At 39.8% G+C, this 22,992-nt stretch overlaps 1 protein-coding gene across 6 annotated transcripts; it reads left to right on the plus strand.

The window, feature by feature from the left end:
• The first annotated feature begins 2,493 nt into the window (after positions 1-2,493).
• LOC110987411 (androgen-induced gene 1 protein-like) lies at positions 2,494-22,722 on the plus strand. 6 transcript variants are annotated; one of them, XM_022250123.2, is made up of 7 exons: positions 2,494-2,551; positions 3,655-3,785; positions 10,181-10,318; positions 13,067-13,168; positions 16,558-16,673; positions 17,998-18,149; positions 21,529-22,722. In XM_022250123.2, the coding sequence occupies exons 1-7, from the start codon at positions 2,509-2,511 to the stop codon at positions 21,570-21,572; spliced, it is 726 nt and encodes a 241-aa protein (XP_022105815.2). In that variant the 5' UTR covers positions 2,494-2,508; the 3' UTR covers positions 21,573-22,722. The 6 variants fall into 6 exon arrangements, with proteins under 6 accessions (XP_022105815.2, XP_086989564.1, XP_086989565.1 ...); XM_087133439.1 differs by lacking the exon at positions 2,494-2,551 and adding an exon at positions 5,266-5,417 and having other exon boundaries at positions 3,656-3,785; XM_087133438.1 differs by lacking the exon at positions 2,494-2,551 and having other exon boundaries at positions 3,512-3,785.
• The last annotated feature ends 270 nt before the right edge of the window (positions 22,723-22,992 follow it).

A 22,992-nucleotide genomic window follows, 5' to 3' on the forward strand; every position in this document is an offset into this window, starting at 1 on the left:
CGTGCTAGTGTAGAATACGCTGGATTTGGTGGGAAGTACATGTACTGCCTATAGGAAAGGAGGGGTAATAGAACTAGGGGTCCTTACTAGTTGGCTTTGGGTATAGGTGACTCTTCGGCGGGGTGAATCTTTGATCTTGCGGTCTGGCTTTTCTGGACTTGTATCTGTTCCCATGCAACGCTATGGTGACGCGACAGAGTTCTTGGGTGAGATGTTCCTCGCTGCAAACATTTCTATGCTCTACGAACAAGGGCCAGATTGACAGAAGACTTGATGTTGGGGTGATGGAAGGAAGCGATGTGGAGGTAAATCTATCTGTTTGGGTATGAATTTATTTGAAAATGATTGTTTTATTGGAACATGCAGAACAGAAGGAAAGACCCATTTAGGCCTACTTAGAACTCGGTCGTTCTTTCAACTACAGTAATTTACCATCTTTGTGCACTTGGCCCAAAGAGCGAAAGCCCCACCTATTAGGTGTATCTTCAATTTGGCCCGTCCAATTTCCTTGATCTAAAATTCTTAGGAAAGCTTAAGCAATGGCAAAGATGATTACTGAAAAACCGTAGCCTTATTCAGATATTTCTCACGGTGAAATAGTCAATCGGAGCATAGGGGGCACTACCATATAACCCTCTTTCTAATTCACGTTTATGAAGGATTGTTTAGAAAAGAGAAGTTCTTAAGTTGAAGATTTCAGACAGGATCGACCAATAGCGCAGAGCGATAGGGTGATTGTGCACCTGGCTGCCGAGAGCGCCCAGAATGAATAGTCATGTAATCGGACAGAAGTCTCAGGTCTAGCTCGTCTTTTCTATGTCTTTTCTTTGGGATTCAATTTGAAATCACTTTGGTCTTGAATCCATCATCATTGTGATCATGACTCTGCCATTTGTTCTCAAGTGCATTGTGCAAGTTGAAGAATTTGTCCGACATGCAAAAGCCTTGAAATTTCTCCAGCTTCGCTTCGACAGGAAGTAGGCGACTTGTGATGCATTTGCAAACGTTAATCTGCATCGCGCCTAGCGCGGGTAAAAACGTCGACTGCCGGCGAGTGATTTTTTAACACAACATGCTGGGGAAACTCGTCTTCAAAAAAAGGGTTACAATTTTGGTTCTGGGGGATTTTTTACAAGGGGAAGTGAAGCCTGACATTTCAACAGGAGAAGGGTCCTCGAGCTGCGAAGACTAGTCCTTTTCACAATTCTCACTGTCTGGAAATAAAACCTTTTCCCCATAGGAAAGTATGAAATTCCATATCTGCCGTCGCCCGTCATTCGTCGCATTTTGCTTTTTGTTGTGTCGCAATTCTGCCATTTACCAGTTCCAAACATGCCATTTTTCCGTCGTGCGTCGCCCATCAAATTGGTTGCATAGGACCTGCAAAAGCCGGGGGTTAACAAATGACAATGTGATGATTCCATTCACTTATAAAGATCTTTTCCGAATAAGGCAAGTACAAATCCCACCTGCAAAGCATATACTAGTCACATAATTAATTCCAATAATGCGAGACTACCCCTGCCCTTTGACCAGAAGATATCGCCTCTCTGAGAATTCAACCAAGTGTTTTTTGGGGAAAAACATTTTCAGCAAAAATATTCCGGCCAACTTATCCACAGTGTTATTCTAATTTACATATTGTAAAAATGTGCCGACTTGGTTTCATCAAATTCCAGGAAGAAATCTGCCAACCGATACAGATATTCCATCTTGCCCTCTCAATTTCACCTTGAAATCCAGAAATACTAGACGTGCTGTGGATAACAAACTGTTTATTAAATGTATTTTTAGGGGGCAATTACCATTTGGTTTAAGTTTCAGAAAATATGACGTATCGGTTTTTGTGGGTGTGTATGCCATGGTAGATGTACCAATGAGAACAGGTTGTCCAGCCCATCAGCACTATTTATGGGGCTAACAAGTAACGTTACTGTTTAAAAGACTTCTGTGAGCCAACCTGCAACTAAAGTCGTGTCTTATTTGGAGTATACAGCAGATTTCATCATAGGCATACCCGCCCTCAAAATAACGTTGAATCAGTTCGTCTCTTATGACAACTATTAAGGAATCAAACATTGTAAATAATCTATTATTTACATTCCGTTCCGTGGGATGTCGTGCAGGCACAGACAGAAATATTACATAGGCTATAGACCTAAAGTCAGGCTGTTAACGATCAAGGGTCAAATTAGAAGATACCACTGCGCAATCGTGACAAAAAAACACGGGCGACGCACGACGGGCGACGCACGACAGAGGGCGCACGACGGACAACGCGTGACACACGACGGCAGATATGGACAGTTTTGTAATAAAGAGATTTTAAAAAGTATGTCTCCAGCAATACATATCAAAATCTCTCAGGGATTAAGATCAAGCAAGGCATTACGGGAACCAACTTAGTGCGCCGCAAGTTCGTACCCATGGGAATGAGATCATTGCCCAGCGCTCGAAGAGGGCGCTGGGAAAGGCTGATGGCGTTGCACATATTTTAGTGAAGGAAATATGTCACGCAGGGTCACAGCTAACGACGTGCAGAGCATTGTGGGTAAGTTTCTGGCAGGCGCGCGAGCTCGCTAAATGTGACGGTAATCATTTCAATGCTTTTTCTTTTTCTTCCTCATTTCTGAGAAAGACACGTGATCACTGATACTTATTGAGAAGATGTGATTGTACCAAGGCCGTGTTTTTTATATATAGGCCGAAACTTTCGTCTGTGTCAAAGCATTGCCATTGGCTAATCATAAAACCCAATAAACGCTTCGCTAACGGTCGTGTATAAAATAGCCTATCACAATGCAATGCCACCAGCCCTTCCCGGCGCCCTAGCTGTTCGGGTGGTGAGTGACGAGCGGACGAATGTACTTGTCTTGATTGACAGCACAGCCATCTTTACCGTGTGGTTTTCCTTTCAAGTTACTCGAAGGAATATGTTGCACACTCACTTTACACGGATTCTGTTGGTCACTTTATACAAGCCAAACTTTGTCTCCAAGATGGTGATAAAGTTAGTAGAATTGTGGGCTTCAAGAACGACACCCAAAATACCCAAAGCTCATGAGAATGGAGCAGAATCCTGATACACCGACACATGTAGTTTAGGGATTTGTTAAGTACCTCGTCGCTAGTGAGAAAAAATAAGGGGTTGTATAACTCCTTGATGGAAGCACACTTCATAATCCGAAACTAATAAAAGCGCACACAGAAAATAATACATGTATTCATGCAATCTAAGTGAAATATAATTGGTGAAGATTTTAGTTCACCTGCTAAAATACGCCCGATTTGTGTTCCTCTCCTCCCACCCCTTTGTATGTTTAAAAGAAAGGAACGTTTAAGTTTTATCTTGAATTTTTCCGCTCTCCCAAAATGCCAAGTTTCACGCTATATTCATCATCCATAAAAATATGGCTGAATGTTACAGTGCTTGGACTTATGAGCGGACAGCCATGGCAACGTGTGCATTGTAACGCGTCTGCACTGTATGTCCCACTGTACTGCATCATATATCTCCCGCGGCATTTGGAGTTGGGTCCTTTATACCCATACACTGAACGCTCCATGTATTACGGAACTTATGGGATATCATGGCGCCATCTCCTTTTATTTTGTTAACCATTCACTTGGGTATTGTCTGCTTCTATGTTTCAGTCTTCGCCTTTGACATCAACGTATCGACACCACGCTTCATGAAGAGCAGACTCATACACACGGAAACAGTCAAGAAATTCGGGACTTCGTATCTACTGCACAAATCACAGGCGCTAACATACTGGGACATGGTAAATGTAACATAGTTTCGCCATCGATATACCCTACACGTGCTTGGTCTTATTAAGTTAGTTACTCATTATAGTTGTAATTACTAATCAGTAAACATGACATACGTTCTATTTTATAGCTGCATTTTCTGACAGTGACACTACACATGCATGACGTTAATTTTTGAGGCTTATAAAAGACCCTGCAAAATGCAGCTAGTGGCTCAACCGTCTCGGGAATGCATGAAGCATGGCATGCATTTACATTCCTTTTTACATGCTCGTATTTGGGTATGAACTCGCAGTTTGTAGGCTATCTACTCCGCGTTTAATGAGGAAAATGTATTTCAGTTCTGATTTTATTGACTTTTTTGGTGGATCGATATAGTAAACAAGTTTGTCTGCATCACGATTTGGAATGCGGTAAGATTAACCACTCAATCATCTAATTCTTGCCTCTGGCTGCGAGGTCTGTACCTGTCCGTTTCTTTGATGGCGTACTTCTTTTCCAGTGTGGGCCATTCTTTTTGCGAAATTTGTGTTTAGTTTTGTACACAGTGTTTTGTTTTAAAGCCCAGTTCCGTGAGCTTATTGTTTAAATTGTTCCGTGTGTCTTGGTTTCAATATTTGTCCCTTTGAATTTTCGATTATTTTTTAAAGTCTCGTTCAAGGAATATATACAGATTTAAACCTCAATGAGCAATTCACGATACGCACATGATTTTGAAGGCAACATTTCCTTTATTGTCATGGATTAGATGCATTAAGGCTCGAAATTAATGTGAGACCGATTAATGAATAAATGCCATAAGATCTTTATCACGCATGGCAGTACATTGTTGGCCATTTAGGTCATGAGTACATAGTCCATCTTGCCAAATCCCAGGCCTTGACAATTCTAGAGTAAAAACAAATCCATTGGGATGTTGACAATGCGTACCACGTAATATCAAATTGATCAAGCACTGGTTCCCATTATCGATCACCTTCTATGCCAAACTATTGGAAACAGTGACCGAATATCCCGGTCTTAGAGTATATTATAGGCGAACCAATGTAAGTATTGGTTCCCATACTTACGTGTATAGGTCCCCTTGTTCAATTCAGCCTCAGTTAGTCAGTATCTTTAGATACATATAGTTCACACTTTAACTTTGAATGTATTTTTGTTTCTCGTCAACGGCATCTACATCGAGAAAACAGTACTGATAAAAATAGCGATACGTACTTTGATTAAGCGTATGCCTTCGTCCATTACGCAACAAGTCATTGTGCTCCAGCAATAACACCATAAGCCTATAATCCAGAATTATGCATTTGATAAACTTAAAAGGGTAGTTACAGAGCCGATGAGAGCTGTATAAAACAACGGGGAACTCTGGAACCCAGTTGGATCCAAATTTTGGACATTCCCTTCATGGTAACAGAATCATGGCAAAAGCCAAGTTTAACAGCTATCGAGCCCATCATTTCACACTGCAATGTTTGTACCATTTCACAGTATTTTTGCTCGAATTATTCGCTGCTGGCTATGATGTGGCAATGGCCAGCCCTGCATTCATCAAAAGCAAGTACATCAACCCTAAAATCGCCTTCTTCAGTGATGGATCAGTACTCAGATATAAGACTTTGCACCTTACAGCATGGTGTGCGGTAAGATTATTTTTTAGGTTATTATTTTTAGTCAAAGTGAAGATTTAGGTCATGTTTTGCAGCTTAATTAAATCGTTACAGCAACTTGCTGACAAGCAATTCTGTGTCCACCATGAGCTCCACCTGCGCCTGTGCAGAGTCCAAACTTTATTCTCACCAAGCCATTACTTCCAAATCATTGTACAGAAGGGAACCAGTTGAAAAGGAGGTCGGTTGACTATAATCGTTTGTTTGTTTGTAGTTGATTGTGAAGGTTGGTTTATCTTGAATCGTTTGAACGTGACTGTAACGACATCACTTTGTATTTGGATAAGGTCTAAAAGCCTTCATACATGATTATAGTTTGCCCCAAAGACTCCGTAGTGGGTCCTCAGAACTAGTGTCACTGACGGGAAATGATAGAGTGATTTTTGTCTTGCTGCTGGAATTCAGAACATCAACGATGAAGAGATCAAGACAAACCTCCCACTTTGTTTGTGTACCGACAACTCCAAGACACGGCAAGATCGTTGTGCAATTGGTGAATGTATTTCATCTATTTGCATTCTTGTTGTATTTCTACGAAATAAGATTCGATGTCACCGTCACTAGTCCCGCTTTCATAAAGAGCAAATACATGGATCTTAAAATTATCGAGTTCTTCAGAGGATCGGCAGTTTATAAGTGTTTGTATCTCACTAGCTGGTGTGCGGTAAGTTACCGTTTGAAAATATTTTGATTCTCTATGCTTGGGAATCTGAATGACACCTTTGTCCTAGTGAAAACTTATTCCTTTCCTTGTTTATACTGAAATTATAATAATATGACAGGCAGACCAATATGGAACTAAATCAAAAGATTATTAATTGCGTGCTTTAGCGATAGCAAGTAGCACAAACGGACCGAAGATTTTCGGGCGTCTGTACACTCACCGATACTTGCTAATAGAGGGCGCTCAATCAAGTGACCGCCAGCTGCTAGCTGTGCATGAGGCAAGCGAGCTACACATGGATAAAGTTAATACCTCAATTTTGGAACATCACTCGCCCCGCACGGAGTAGAAAAGGCCATCAATATTTCACTCAGAGCAATGATGTGTTTCCAGCCATAGATTTATTATTAATTCAATTGAAGTTATTTTGGAAACCTTATGGTCGGGTCAGAATGGTCATACTGCACACATAGGCGAGATAAGTATTTCGATAACGACGGCTCAGATACAGCAATTGATACTGAAAACCCGACGCGCGGAAATAAGTAGACATGGAACACTATAAATTTGGATAAATTGATTGTTTTCAATTTGTTCCAAATTATTTTGTCCTGTATTTCCATTCGAGTTGTTTCAGCAATCGTGTTTGACATCAGATGAAAAAAGACAAGAAGTGTCATACGTGCTATAACAGTTTGCTCCGAGCGGATTTAAATCAAAATAGAGCCTGAAAGTAAAAGGTCACGCAGCGAGCTTCCGGAACCCTCGCGCGGTCCTCCTATGGGGATTTTACGTTGGGCCGTCCTATCACATTCGATAATTTTTGGAAGAATATTTCCTGACTGAAACACTCATGTTGGAATTTTACCTTTGTCTTCCTCAAGTAATATTTAGGAAAATTTACACGGAAATGGGTAAAAATAAATTTGCTTAACAGCCTTTCACGTCTGGCGATATCGTTTGTTTTTACTGCCCGGCTTACGTGAAACGTTCCAAAGATTTACCTATTTATTATGACGGTTTTGCCCTTACCCAACGTATATATTTAATTAACACTGTGTCCTCAGTGCTTGTCCGAGAGCTTGCGAAAAAAAGTCATAAGCTCACTCAGGTGGGACTCGAACCCATGACCTCCTGCTTACTAGCGCTGACGTCTTAACCACTCGACCACCGAGCTTGCTGAGGTCGATTGGCCTGTCAGAGTCATATAAAGCAGCGGATACCACGAACTATTTTCAAGATGTATTTTTTGCGTTCGGGAGATGTTAATCTATATGACGGGTTTTGCTCTTACCCAACGTATATATCAATAAACATTGTATGCTCAGTGCTTGCCTGAGAGCTTGCGAAAAAAGTCACAGGTATCCGCTACTTTTCCTGACTCGGACCATGGAGGTAGATGCTCGGACCGGCCAGTTGACTTCAGCAAGCTCGGTGGTCGAGTGGTTAAGACGTCCGCGCTAGTAAACAGTAGGTTGGGGGCTGGAGTCCCCCGAAATATACTAGCAAATATTTTCCAAAGCCCCTTTTCTGAGTTGGATTTTTGAAGAAGTAACTGAACCAAAAAATATTACAAATTCTAAAATCTTGCGCGTTATTTTTCCTATCCAAGGACCAAGGGTTTCAGAAGCGCGCCATCCCATATCGGGGGTCAAATTTCAGGCAAGTCGAAGCGATATATATGCCTATCGTTAATCATGGCGAGCGCAGGTGCCACTCTCGTGCTGAGGACAATTTTCAGTTTTCTGGGCCTTGCTCTCTATACATTTGGAATATTTTACAACAATGTCGTAGTGAATCCCGCATTAGATGACTATCTTAAGAATATTGGTGTATCCAATCCCAGAAAAGATCGGTATGGGATGTCTAAATTTTTAACGATGTGGAACATGGTGAGTTTGGCCTATAGTGCACGATGTGGGCTGAGGCCCCTACACCATGTGTACACATAGGGGGCCTAGTAGGATCATCATGTACTGATATATATATCAAGTTGTAGGCCTCCTGTAGTCTTGGTCCTGCCTACATGTATGTAGGTATTTGACCCCAAAAAATGAAAATTATTTTATCTACTTGAATTTGGTACAAGGCCTATTGTATACTTAATGTATATAAAATGTAGTATTCAACTTCCTATACATGTAGGCTTAGCCCTAGGTTAAATTTCAAGTGTGATTATTTTTAAAATGGAATTGGGAATAAAATTTTGGCCCCTATAAAAATTAAAGAAAACCTATAAAAACAGTGACCATTTTCCAGCTGAAAAGATCAGCCAACAGAACTTTTTGAGCAATTTTGAACTGTCATGATTCTCATGGTAGCATGCGTCAAACACCATGTTTGATCAACTGCTGGTGCCAACGTATTGCATGACCTCATTTTGCGGCATGTGGATCACAGTTCAAAGTGTGCGAGTCTTCGGATTCCTTCAAATTTCAAAGTACAGAAAAATATATAAACCAAAAGTTCCATGTGTGTTTAAGAAGAGTGTTGTACTGTGAGTTTGGGTGAAAATATGCTGATTTGTTGACTGATATTTTTGATCGCCCAAAAAGTTCACTTGGGTACTTTGCACAAAAAACAACCACACCATATTGAATCATGAATGGCAGATTTTCCTGTGCCACATATAGAACCGTGTGTTTCAATTAGGTCCCCGATTAACTGGTACCTGGCAATTAAAAAACACTACGGCGCATGCACGAAAAAATTGGAAACACGCAACATGTCTGCAATCAATGCACAGTGTCCAAGATCGTGCAATGTCATGTACCTAACGTATGTAGTGTCTGTAGCCTAAGTCATATGATGTACATGTAGGCCTACCAGGTTAAGTGAACCACAGACAGGTCCATACTTTATGCATACATGTACATGTACCATGTTTACATCAGTGTACATGTAGGCATGGCCTTATACAGGCCCAGCCCCTGTGGTGCATTGTACCTGGTAACCAAAGATCGTATAATGCCGAGGGCGCAAGATGAATAACTCTGCCCAAAAGGTGTATTTTATCATGGGCGCCATTTGAGCAAGCGATACGCCTGTGCAGTTTACAGTAATGCGTAGGCGCAGGCTCACCAGGTGTACGTGCCTGCCGCGGCGCCTGCGCCCATGCATTAATGTGCATTGCGCAGGCGTATCGCTTGCTCAAATAGCGCCCATGCAATTACAACGTTTTACGTGTATTCATGGTGAAGTTCACCATCTTGCGCCACTATGCGGTGGTATACGATCTTAGCTGGTGACTGCTGCTTCTGTTGCATCATATTTTCCTCCGTGGTTGGATGTATTCTACGTACGTACCAAGGTTCAAACACATTCCTCCATTAACTCACCTTAATGGATCAACCATTATTCCATGGTTTGAGCAAGTCACCGGCTTCATCTGGTGATGTACTTTATCATGCACAGGCAGGATGTATGTATGCCTACAACGTGTGTATTGTGAGTGAAGTGTAGAAATCATATCATGTAATTGTAGTACTAGCACTGGGGCCTAGCGTCATAAAGCACCATGCTTTTAATGTGTAATGGACGATTGCCTCATCCAGCGGATGATACATGTTCATGTACCTACCGTTTGCTATGAGTACATTGCCCATGTACATGCAACTAACAACAGAAAACAGTCATGCATAGCAAAAGGAAGCCGTGATTGAAAAGCACACTCTGGACTCACATGTACATGTGCTTGTATGACGTGTGATAATGATAGCAAGGTCAAGTAGGGTCATGACTTGGACACACAGCTTCATTCAGATTTGCAGTGACCATGGTAACCCATTCAGTTTTGAACATACATGTAGTCATGAGGTACAGATAACACAGTAACTGTTGCTATGAGAGTCCTTCCAATTTAGTAGAAAATCACTTTTCATTTACATCCTACTGGTAAGTACATGTAAAGCCAAATGCCTGCAACATACATGTATTTACATGTATGTAATTCTTAACGTCTAGATGTACCTGTACATTAGGTGGCATACAGCATACATTGTTTTGTTTGCTGCCTCCAACTATCATCAACATACTTGTACATGTGTTGTTATCTTTTTTATTGTACATGTAGGTTTTCCAGTTGACGTATTTCTTCTTATGCTGTGTTAGTGATTTGGTGACTAGCTCTGGAGCTCACAGTCCACTAACCAGGAAGATTGTTGCGTTCAGAGATTGGTTCCTTGCTGCAGTAGCATTTCCCATTGGAACTGTGAGTAGCAGCAACAGAAGTTTTGTAATTTTTCCAAAATGTACTTCTGTGTCTCAGTTAACTTCTTCAGTGTTGCATTGTCTGCGATATCTATTAAAGGGTATTTGGCTGCCCTCTTGGGTTTTATGCTGATGAGATTTCTGTGTATCCATGAGCAAAATTTTAATGTCATCTCAAGAAAAAAAAATCCAATCAGTGTCAATGTCATAGTGGCTTTTGCACAAAAGTGCTGCATTTTTTCAGATTTTGTTGGCAATAAATTTGGTTTCCATTGGGGATTCATCATGTATTTTGTATTTAAGCAATAAGCAAGAAAGCAACTCGTTCTCAGAAATGTTTTCATGAGCTAATTCTGGATTTACAATCTAGATAAGAAACCTACTTGTGTGTACGTATACATGTACAGTATTTCTTCCTTGGATGACATCACAGCAACAGTGCCCTCAGTTGACTGCCGCGAATGATTTCCACAGGGCATTCCCATGTGCCAAGGATTGTATGCATGGGCACATATTTAATAGATACCTTCCAAGGCATCGGTGTACACAAAGCACAGAGGCCTCTGAAGCCAACGGGGCTGCTGCCATTCAGGCAAAGAAAGAGAGAAGGAAACAGAGTTCCTCTCTTGTGGATTCCTTCCCTTGCAGCATCTGGGGCCAGTTGTGTGCATCACGAATCAGTCTTCATTCTCATGTGAATGCAAATGACCTGTCTGCCTATTCCTCTGTCGTATTGACTGAAGAGTCCACTTCAGGTGTCTAGTTGAACATGAGCAGTTTACAGATGTACATGTCCTTACACTGCCAGCAGCGTATTTGTCGTGTTCTTCGGTGATGCCAGTGTATACTCAATTTACGTTACAATAACTATATAATTTCATTTCCTGTGAGTATACTCGTAATGACAGAATCCAGAACACCATACACCTGTTACTACGAGTACTGTACACTTGTAGTCAGCAGTCAACAAGTTAACCCTGAAAGAGCTGGAACAGGGTAAAATCTGCCTCCCTCAACATTTTTCCCAGTATTGCTCTAGTGCATTTTTTCACAAGCTGAGCCTTCACTACATGTACATGTACACGAACAATGTAGCTCTTGAAGTTAGTTTGACACCAGTTTCATAAATATCGAACAAACTGTTCTTACACAGCACCCATTTCTCTGAGACAGGTCAGCCAAAATGTGTACTTCTCCACTGCTGTGCGCAATTGCATGCGGGCTGACATGCGTGTAGCCTTGAACTTCAAATAAAAGTAATCATGATTCCAAAACCATACATGTACATGTATGTTGGATTGAGTCCAGTCTTCACATTTGTACTGATAAAAATCGTCTTACCAAATTTTTAAAAAATGGGCATGGGACAGGGTTGGATTCCCCCCCCCCACACCAGCAGTGGGATGATCCAAAAATTAACCTGGCTCAAAAGTGCACTTTTCAGTGTGTTTAACCCAATAGGGATGTGCAGTTGTTTTCATACATGAAAGAAGTTGCAGAAAATTGTATCAAGAAAAAATTTATCGCAGGTACATTTGTACGCTTTAACTTACCAGCGATTCAAACACTTTCTTGTAATAAGCACCAGTATGAACCTTCTTCATTAAAAGCATTTCAAATTGATGACATTTATGTTTTGATTTTGCAATCAGTGGAGTATCAGAAAATAATTCTCTATAAATATGTAAAACGTTGGTTGCAGCATGGAGCTATTATACACAAGGAGTAAGCACATAGAGATCTAAGGGGTCAGTGATGGCCACCACAAGCACTGCACATGCTGCATGGGCAAAACAAATTACGCGTCACTTGTGGGCTATATGGAATGGTCAGAGCTGCATTCGCAAAGAATTTTGGGTACCGCGCATGCGTGACCGTAACACTTCCTCATGTTCAACATGGCTGCCTTGAGACAGAAACCACCGTCATCTGAGACTTAAATTTCACTAATTTTAGTGATTGTTCTGATATTCCGATGACAATGAGAGTCTGGTTACATGTACGTCTTTACATTCCCAAAACGTCTCTCTTAATAGTAAACAGAATTACTAACTAATACAAATTCTCAAAAAATACGCACAAGAAAACTGAAAGAATGTACATGTGGCTGGTCCAGAGGAAAATAAAAGACACACAAAAACACGGGGAGATGCGTTGTCAATTTTGTCATTATCCACTACTGTCTCGGCATGAAACCTCGCCACGTTGTTAAATGCATTTCTGCAGCGTGTTTCCACCTTCTTTTAATCATAGGAACCACTAGGATTGTGACTTATGATATAAATATCGCAGTTCATATTTGGGGTATTTGTTCTCTCTCGCCAGAACTGTAAATTGTCATAACTGACTTTAAAAACGTCCGAATTTTTCCCAAATAACCACAGCCGATTCAGAATTTTCTAGCCCATCTGTGGGGTTCACTCACTAACTCCTGAGGACTACAGAAGAGAACTAGGCATCTTCTTTGTGCATCATTTCGACCTTTTATTTACTTCAGTATGCCGCAGTGAAACACAGAAATTATGTGGGTTACCAGTTACCTGGCGGTGGCGATCATTGTGTGATCAAAGAATGTCTAAGTGTCTTCAACACTGGGGCTGGTAACCGCGCCTTGCCTGTGGAGCAGACCAGAGCAGTTAATCGGATTACGATCTGTAGGGGCTTTGTTCTAACTCCTTGTGTTTAATAGCTCCATGGTTACAGTGATAGTGTAATATTTCTGGTAATTGCTTCCTATTTCATCCTTCAGCTTGTCGTAACAGTGTTTTGGCTTATTTGGGCAGTGGACCGAGAGCTTATATTTCCCAAAGTATTGGATGACTTTTTCCCTGCTTGGCTAAATCATGTCATGGTAAGCACTACTTGTAGTACATGTACATGAATTATAACATTTCAGATGATCCTTTTTCTCAGTATTGTTTTACTATCGTTTTAATTGTGGGGTTTCAACCTTTTATGATGATACCTCTACAAACTGACAAAGAACTGTACCCTTTTTGTTAGGTTGAAATAGTTTCCATTCATGTTGTTACTTTGCAAAAAACTACTGTACTGAATAAACATACATGTAAGCCGTGTTCCCACTGGACTCTTTTGGTTAACTTAGTCTTACTGCGACTTTCCTGTAGAATTACAAAATTAAATCCAATGGGAACACATGATAAACTAACATCCCTGTCAAGTTACCGCAATCATGATGTAAAACTAACAGGCTGAAAAGGGTCGCGGAAGATTTCCACGCAGCCACGGTAAGTTAGCAGGGGCACAAAAAAGTTCAATGGGAACAGTTTCCGCACAATATACAGTAGATTGACCACGGCCACCCTAAACCTACGAACCAGACTACTGCTACACAGAGATCGATAGTGGGCACGCAAAACTGGTTGTATCATTCCCAGTCTCCAACTCTGCGCATACATTGTAGCAGCATACTGTGCACACAGTGAAGCGTGCCCGGATAAAGCTACATGTATATTGTTGTGCTCAAAATTATTCATACCCTTTGGAAAATAACATACTTTTCTAAATTCTTCATTTGTAAAAACTATTACGTTGGTACTTCCACTATATCTTTTGTCTGTTGCAATACACAAACGCACATGCGTTATGGCTGAACTTCAGTTGCATACATGAAATACTCTGTAATACGTGTAGATATGGTCCAGGTTTCTTTTTGGCTCCTTTCATTCATATTGCTTATTTTTACCTACTATGACTGCAAGAATCTTTGGCATGAAGCTATTTCAAGATGTTCCAATAGGAAAACCTGTAAATACCTTCTTTTGATGACTTTGTGTTCAAGATTCTGATGAAATGCCCCAAAGAGTATAAAAAGAAGAAAAGTTTTCAGATTATTCTCAGTGACTTGTCACCATGGCCAAGAAGACGGAACTCACTGAGGATGTACGCCAGCGTATCGTGAATACCCATAAAGAAAGCAAAGGCTACAAGGCAATTTCCAAGCAATATGAGGTCCCTGTTCCAACTGTTCAGAGTATCATTAACCCTAACCCTCCTCAATCCTCCAACAGGTCAAGGATTGAGGAGGGTTAGGGTTAAGAAGCATAAGAGGTTCAAACACAGTGAAAAACCTCAATGGGCATGGCAGGAAGTGCAAAGTATCTCCCAGACTTGCCAGAAAAATCTGCCGGGAGGCTAACAACCACCCATGGATCACCACCAAGGCCCCAATTGATACCCTTGACAAGGCAGGGACGAAGGTGTCACGGGCAACCACCCAGCAAGTATTGCACAAAGGAGGTTTCCGCGGACGCAGGCCCAGGAAGACGCCATTACTCAGGAAGAAACATCAGGAAGCTAGTCTGGCATTTGCAAGATCTGAACCAAGATCCTACCTTTTGAACATCAGTCCTGCGGTCTGATGAGACAAAGATGGAGTTATTTGGCCACATGGATATTGCCTACGTCTGGGGGGAGCAAGGAGGAGTGTACAAGCCGAAAAACACAGTCCCAACTGCAAAGCATGGTTGTGGCAACATAATGCTATGGGGTTGCTTCTTTGCTAGTGGCACCAGGAACCTCATTAAGAATGAAAAAGGAGAATTATATCATGATCCTAGATAAAAATGTGGAAGCATCTGCTGAGAAACTCCAGCTTGAACCTGATTGAACGTACCAGCAGGAAAATGACCCTAATACATGTAAGCACACCGTCAAGGTAGTAAAGCAGTGGTTCAAGGACAATGGTGTCCATGTACTGGAATGGTTAAGTCAAAGTCCTGACTAAATCCAATCTGAAAATCTGTGGAGGCAGCTGAAGACCAGAGTGATGGCCAGGGAACCATCCAACCTGACCCAGCTGGAGGCTTTTGTCAAGGAAGAGTGTGCCAATATCCCACAGGAGACATGCAGAAAGCTTGTGAACACTTGTAGGAACCGTCTTAAGGCAATCATCAAGAACATACATGTAAGTCAGGCTATTGACTATTAAGAAGAGACTTTGGACTATGTAAACCTGGGTATGACCAATTTTAACCAGGAGCAAGAAAGAAACCCAGTCCGTATTTATTATTATGCAAATGAAGATTAGCCAACATACATGTGGGTTTATGTATTGCAACTAACAGACAAAAGATGTAGTGGAAGTAAATGCACCAACATACATGTTATAGCTTTTACAAATGGAGAATTCAGAAAAGGATGTTATTTTCCAAAGCATTTAATTATTTTGAGCACAACTGCACACACATTGTGTACAGGGCTTTTCCTGTACCGGCTCATCTTACATGTGGCAGATTTAGTCAAATTTGTCTGATATTGTCATTTTTCTGCTCAGATTTTGTCGCTTTTTTCATGTCTTGTACATACATGTAGCTGCGAAGATGAGCCTGTGTCACACGAACTTTAGAACGTTTCCAAAAATTCAAACCATATGATGCAGTAATGAGTACAATGTAACACTAAGAACCTTCAAATGTAAACCACCCTAATCATAATAACAGAGTAAATACATTAAACAAGAGTTTACATGCTGAATGCATATCATGTAGAGCAACTATTCTAATATGAAGTCTAAAATGCAAGTGTGGATTGAATGTAAATCGATCAATCTGGCAATAACAAAGAAAACAAATCTCAACTCACACTGTTGCGCGTCCAGTTTGATAAAATTACTGGAATCTTTGGTCTCACTCAGTTAGAAGCAAGAAATATGCAGTCTCTAGATCAATGTCATTATCTCTAATAATCTGCAAATCCATACTCTAACTATTGATGACAAAAATGGAGGAAATTCTCCATCAAGCTCTGAAAAATTCTCTTCAATGCGCAATTTGTCACATGGAAATTATGATAGTAAAGTACCTTTACTGCATAACATTAAACTAGCCATTGGTGAAAGTGGAACTAGACTTTATAACATCTAAGTAAAGAGGGTGCTATACATACAAGAAGGTTCAGGAGGTTGAGACAAAGGACATAAGTTTATCGATAAATCTTACAATAGAAAATGTAATGCGGCAATGTAAATGTAATCAGCTGGTGTTATGAGGCCTAAAACAGTGAATAAACATTCCATTACAGTAAAAAAATGTGCGTTAGATTGACATGAATGAATGCTGCAGTGTTTCCACATACATGTACATGTACCTGCTGAAGAAAAAGTCCCATGGGAACACGGCTAGAGGTTTGTGTATATACTGTGGTTGCATGACACCATCAGTCAGTATACAGTTCATGTATTTATAAATTTTCACTATTCAATTGCTTTCACATATGCAGCACACAACAGTTGTTCCAATTCTACTGTTGGATATGTTCCTTGTCAGGCACCGGTATCCCTCCAAGTTCAGTGGAATACTTGGCCTAGTCATTGTAGCCTTGTCCTATCTGTCATGGTGAGTTCTTAGCGTAGTCATTGTAGCCTTACCCTACCTGTCATGGTGAGTTCTTAGCCTAGTCATTTTAGCCTTGTCCTACCTGTGTCATGGTGAGTTCTTAGCCTAGTCATTGTAGCCTGGTCCTACCTGTCATGATGAATTCTTAGCTTGGTTATTGTAGCCTTTCCCTACCTGTCAAGGTGAGTTCTTAACCTAGTCATTTTAGCCTTGTCCTACATGTACCTATAGTGTGTCATGGTGAGTTCTTAGCCAAGTAATTGTAGCGTAGTCCTACCTGTCCTACCTGCAGCAGACAGCCCAGTGCATCACGGTACATTGTGCATACACACATTGGCCGCTCACGCGTGCACCATACCAGCAATGAAATCAAGGTGCAAACAAGTTTTTACTCACATATGACTGTTGCACTCGTGGGGCATTTAGTCTTTATATCTGCATGGACTCATTGAGACAAGGCTAGTACCACATGGCGAAACGATGAAACCGCAACAGCAAAACGGTAGACTTATTACACATTTCTTGAATTAAAGGAAACCTAGTAAGCTTGGTGTACCATAGCAGAATGGGCCCTGGGAAGTGTTCAATAAAGGGTGAAGTTTTCAGTCCCAAATATACGTTATAAGGCTCAGCTTCAGTGTTAACTTTCTGAATTTTTGTCGCACTACTGCCAAATAAAATGGCCGGTCGATGTCCAACATTCCCATATTGTGATCAGTGACTGTTACGTGCAAGACCTGCTCTGTGACTTCACTGTACGTGTACATTGTACATGTATGTTCTGATTTCATACACGAGGAGTGTCACATGAATTGTCCGTTGATTAAATTAATCGTAGCAAGTTTTTGGCGATTGCGCGCTGGTGGGAAATCAAGGGTTTGGGGTATGCTGTATTTATTGTCTGGAGTTTTTTTTTTATTTTTCACTCCAGAAATTATAAAAAAAGTTGGAAACATTGCAGAGTATTTCCAAACAATATTGTTGTTATTTTTGTTTCCTTTCTTTTTTTGGGGGGTGATGTGGTCGGGCAAATGGTTTCCATGCATAGTTTAAAACTTGCTCTCGTATTTCATGCTTACAAAGGTATAAAATGGAATTTGAAATTCTGAAGCGAAATTTGGGATTTGGCGAAATGGAAAATACCTATTTTTGAAACAGAAAATCATTGGCTCTGCATACACACCTTCTGTATGTAAATATCATTTGAATATTTTAATGCATGAACATTTCAGTGCAATGTGTAAGACATTTTAAGTACATGTACCTGTAAATGTCATCAGTAGATGTCATTATTGTTGCTAGTATTTTGCTTTTCATTTTGCAGGATTTTGTGGCTAGGATTTGTTGCAGACATCTGGGTCTACCCTTTTCTCAAAGTCTTACATGGGACAGCCTTCATTGGCTTTATTGTAGTGTCTGCTCTTGCTCTTCTTGTCATCTATCTTGTGGGTGAGAAGGTCTCTAAAGTCTTTTGGCGTAAGTATCTATTTCTAAAGAGCTTCATACATGTACCAGCCCCTCTAATTTTAAGTTCACTGCAATTTCTTTTTAATGAAGACTGGGAGACGGTTCTGAATTTAGTCATGCTGCAATACTAACGCAAACACCTGTGCATGAGCACAGTATGAACGAGTTCCACAGGTAACCTAAAACTGCACTGTGCAGACATACATAAATATGTACAAGTACGGGTGTGCAGGTGAAAAAGCAGCATACAGTGCCCATGCAGCTGGTTCACAAACATAGACTGGTTCTCGCCATGCACTATCAACATCCTTCGGGCAGCAAAGATAGGTCAGAACTGTGGAACAAGACTAGCAAGACTGTTATGCTGAACTGGCAACTTCACTACGGTGATTTTTGGCATAACATGATTAATCTTAAACTTCAAACTGGGATATGACTTTCTCAGTTTCTACACCCAAGTATTGTTGGATCTGTCTTCTGAAAAAAAATGTGAGAATTTAAATGGAAACGTAAAAAAATGTATGAAGATACAGTATGAGATTGAGACATACACATGTGCACTGCCTAGCCATGTCACAAACCAAAATGGGCTTCCAAAACCATTGCTAGTGACTACGGCATTTGTCAGTGTGCCCTTGTACATTTGCAATGTACAAAGGCCTAGACCTAACCATAGCTTTAGGATCCTCCTGCAGCACATGTACAGATTGTTGGCTGGCTTGCAATACGTGTTTTGCATGCAGTGTCCGTGATCAATCATGTTGACATTGTCCTGAATGATTAAGTTACCAATCAGAAGGAGTGTAACTGCCGGAAATTTAATGGTCTCTTTGATGCAAGGAATATTTTTTAGCTTGAAACTTATGAAATTTGCACTTTGACATTCTTGTTACAAACTTTTTCCACAGAGGAGTTGAATTGGGGACTTTAACATTTTCATTATTTGCACTTAAAAATAACCGAGGATGAAAACGTTTATTCTCCAAGATTAAGTGCACACTACACAGTTTGCTATTGAGTGTATTCCACTACAAAAGAAAATTGATGTCCAATACAATATATTGTCCCAGTTGTCAAATAAACTTGAACCCCTTGTGCTAATTCAAATGTTCAAGTTATATTTCACGATGTGTTAGGGTATTTCTTGTGTGTCAGTGTCTGTGAGAACACTAGGCCCCCAATTAGAGATTCATAAAAGGACTCGGACTTGCCCTCGGACACAAGAACTCGACTTGAACTTGAACACTGAAAGTTAGGACTTGGTCTTGGACTCGGACTCAGATGGCATGGACTCGGACTTTGACTCTCGCATCCAGGACCCGACTACAGCTCTGGAAACAAAGTTGTACATTTTTGTTAAGGTCAGCAGCGATAAGCCTTAAACTTAACGCAGTGAGTTAGTCAAATACATCATTTTCACTGTGTTTAGCGCAACTTACATGTACATGTACACCACCTAAAAATGATTACATAAGTAATGCTATAATTTGTAACACAAATTGCAGACTTCGCGGTGCATATGTTTTACAAAATTTCTCATAGTTTGTTGCGCAACTTACGCAATTAAATGAACCATTTTCTTGAAATCGGCTGCTGGTCAGGTTGGTCACTTGAGAATGAACAGATGGCATCCTGAAACAGTGTCTTGTGTGTCAAACCAGGATTTACCAATTTTAATCACCTTGTTGGAAATCACAAAATCAAATCAAACAATTTTTTTATCACTGATGTATTTCAATTAATTTTATTTTGGAAAAGGACTAAATGTTGTATTTTTTTTTGCATTTTGTAAAACTAATTGGCCATTTTTCCAGGTTTTTCACATTTCAAATTGTAAAATCAGTGAACCCTACAGTACCTTAAACGAAGTATGGGTGCTTGTGTTACACACAGCATGCACAAGCTTGGTCGGCAGAATTTTTTCCCATTCAAGTGACTTGTTTTTTAAATCAGTTTTTGGATTCAGTGCATAAGTTAAATGACTCATAATCTTTATTTAATGTCACTTGATGCTGAGTGTCTACATCTGAGTTGAACATGGTCAATTATCAGTGTGCTGTGACATGGACATGTACATCTGTCTTTAATCTGTGTAAGGAATTTATTTGGATTAGAAAATGTTGGTCCTTATGCAGTAAAGTCAAAAGCAGTAACAAAATAGTCTTTATAAAATGAGTTTTAAACAAAACATTCAAACAAGCCTGACTCCCTAGTCCCTACTTACCTAATCAAAAAGGAGCTGGATCACAAACAAACCTATTGTAATGAGACTGCTTTTAGTTAACATTAAAACAAGGTTTTTTTTTGGTTAAAATACGTATGAACAATAGCCTGATTTAAAACCTGACACTTTACAGTTCTAAAGGAACTTGGTACAAGTGTATGCATGTAAACATGTGGGTTACTACATGTAATTCACCGGGGTGTAGGCAACATTGAAGGGGATTATCGTCAGTGCTTAGTGTGTGATTTTAATCAAAGTGCTTTATTTATATATCTTCATTTAAATCCCAAATTCTTAAATTTTCTAACAAAGGAAATATAGAAAAAATGACACCCATACAGCTGAATTTGCTTCCTCTGCAGTAGATAAGTAACAAAAGACTAACTTTTTCCCATTCCCAACTGGCTTTCAAAATTGATTGAGATTTGAAAATAATCTGATCAAAACAAATCAGATTTTTAAATTAAAAAAACCTTACAGTACATAATGTACTTACATCAATCCTTTCTTTATGCGAAAACTTAGCATACTGTTAAAGATATTAGTACTAAGTAAACACAGAAGGGAAAAAAGAAAAGTACATGTAACAAGTGCCCTCACTTTACCGGAGAACTCCAGATAGTTATTGAACTTCTCATGCTGCTTTCTGTTTGGCCTTCTCTAAAATAAAATCACAAGTTTACTTGGGTGGGACTTGAACCCATGACCTCCTGCTTACTAGTGCAGATGTCTCAACCACTTGACTACTTTCGGGTGGTCTGAGTCAGATGGTAGCAGTGGGTACTACATGCTATTGCCAAATATGTACTTGCCTGGTATACTCACTGCAACATCTGACTTAGACCAGCCAGTTGACGTTTTCAAGTTTGGTGGTTGAGTGGTTAAAATACATGTACAGTGTATGTGCACTAGTTACTAAGCAGCAGGTTGTGGGTTCGAGTCCCATGGTTTACATGAGCTCTCTTACAGCACTAAGCATACAGTGCTATGAATACATACATCAGTATCAGGGTGAACTTACAAGTTAAAATTAACATGTTGCTGACACTCTCTGATACCTTAATACTAAATATAGAATTAAATCACAAAATTATCCAATTGATATGTGTACGCTATATGCATGTAGATGATGAAGTTCTCATTTTCTGTTTCCATTTGCTACAGGTGGTTACACAGATTATGATTTTGAGATGGCTAAACTAGACTAATAGTCATCTTTCTGCAGTGATCATCCTGCAAGGTTTCTGCAGTAATCCGCCTACAAAGTTCCTTGCTGAAAGCATTCTTTTTTGTCCACTTTGAAGAAGTAAAAATTTCCTTTCAATATAGAAGAATTATGAATTTGATGTACATGTATGCACTTTTATCTAATATTCTTATTGACTGAATTGTACAAAATCATAATAATGTAATTTGACATTTTTTATTATGGAAAACTATGAAATTGTTTATAAATCCTGGAAATGTCACACAATCATCATTCAAAAATTGTTTCAATTGTGGAAATAATTCTTGTACGGATTACGGAGCTTATATTTGCTTCTGTTTGTTCTGCTTTGAATGTGCTGCAAACGTTCAGTGTATGTGCACAGGCATCCATATATTTGGCATCCATTTTTATTTTTGGGTTTTTTTTTTAGATCAAGAAAAATCAACAGCTTTACTATCCATACGAAAATCCTCAAGAAAGGCCATGTGAGGATTGTTGAGTCATTTGTCATTGATGTTTCTCATAACAGAAATTGATGAAGACGTAGCAGTTGTGGCTGTTAGATCTCTGTAGCATAGCGTGATGTATTGCAACATTGAATAAAACACTAGGGTTGAATGAGCGAAGCTTATTAATTTTTTCAGTTAATTGGAAAGCGCATACCTATAGGTAATGTAAACTCTTCAGGTGTTTGGGAAATTTTTACTTTCCTTCCATTGAAATTGACAGACAGTCTATCCTCATGAGGGCTTGAGTTTGATATTACCAGGCTTTTAAAATGTTGGTATATGTGTCTGGGTCAGGGAAAGGTCAACATTTAAGATATTGTTGATTTTTGGATTTCGAAACCAGATCGGTGCCCATATAAATTACATATACCTGCTTTTTCATGTGTTTCATAAAGTTTTCTTATTATCATTACGATGGAGTTAATCCTCATATCCTTTTTCTTTCATTTCTAAGTCAACATGCAGGATGCTCAAAAATATTTCGGCCAAGTTAATCAGTAAATATAATAATGCACGCATCAGAATTGGAAAAAAAGTATTACTCCATACGAAATGTCACATATCGGTTGTCAGATTACGTTCAAAGACAAGTACACTGTACATGTAATTTTGTTATAAAGCTGACATAATGAGCTCAAACTGTGTGCTGAAATATAATTATTCAATATTGGCTTAGCGACCGTCGTAACACCCATGGAATGTGTTGTGTTCGTGCTGCCTAGAATAACTCACCAGCAGTGCATGCAACTCAGAAGATTCGGTCATGTGACTCAAAAAAGACCAATGACTTTGCAACAACCAATCCGTCTCGAACAGAAGCACCCCCTCATCGATTTAAAAGAGTCATGTTGGTCGGAAGTGTTCATTTTGCTGGTAGCGATGCGCACGCATCGTAAGCATCTCATTGTC

Source organism: Acanthaster planci, linkage group LG02 (genome assembly GCF_054643075.1).
Source record: "Acanthaster planci isolate LZ-2023a linkage group LG02, COTS_SCS, whole genome shotgun sequence".
Classification (NCBI taxonomy): Eukaryota; Metazoa; Echinodermata; class Asteroidea; order Valvatida; family Acanthasteridae; genus Acanthaster; species Acanthaster planci.

Excerpts from the sequence above, each read along its gene's own strand:
- LOC110987411 (XM_087133435.1), top strand. The coding sequence starts at position 5,860 with ATGAAGAGATCAAGACAAACCTCCCACTTTGTTTGTGTACCGACAACT. Across the intron at positions 10,319-13,066 it reads TAGCATTTCCCATTGGAACT|CTTGTCGTAACAGTGTTTTG; the intron begins GTGAGTAGCAGC and ends TTCATCCTTCAG. Across the intron at positions 18,150-21,528 it reads GGTCTCTAAAGTCTTTTGGC|GTGGTTACACAGATTATGAT; the intron begins GTAAGTATCTAT and ends CATTTGCTACAG.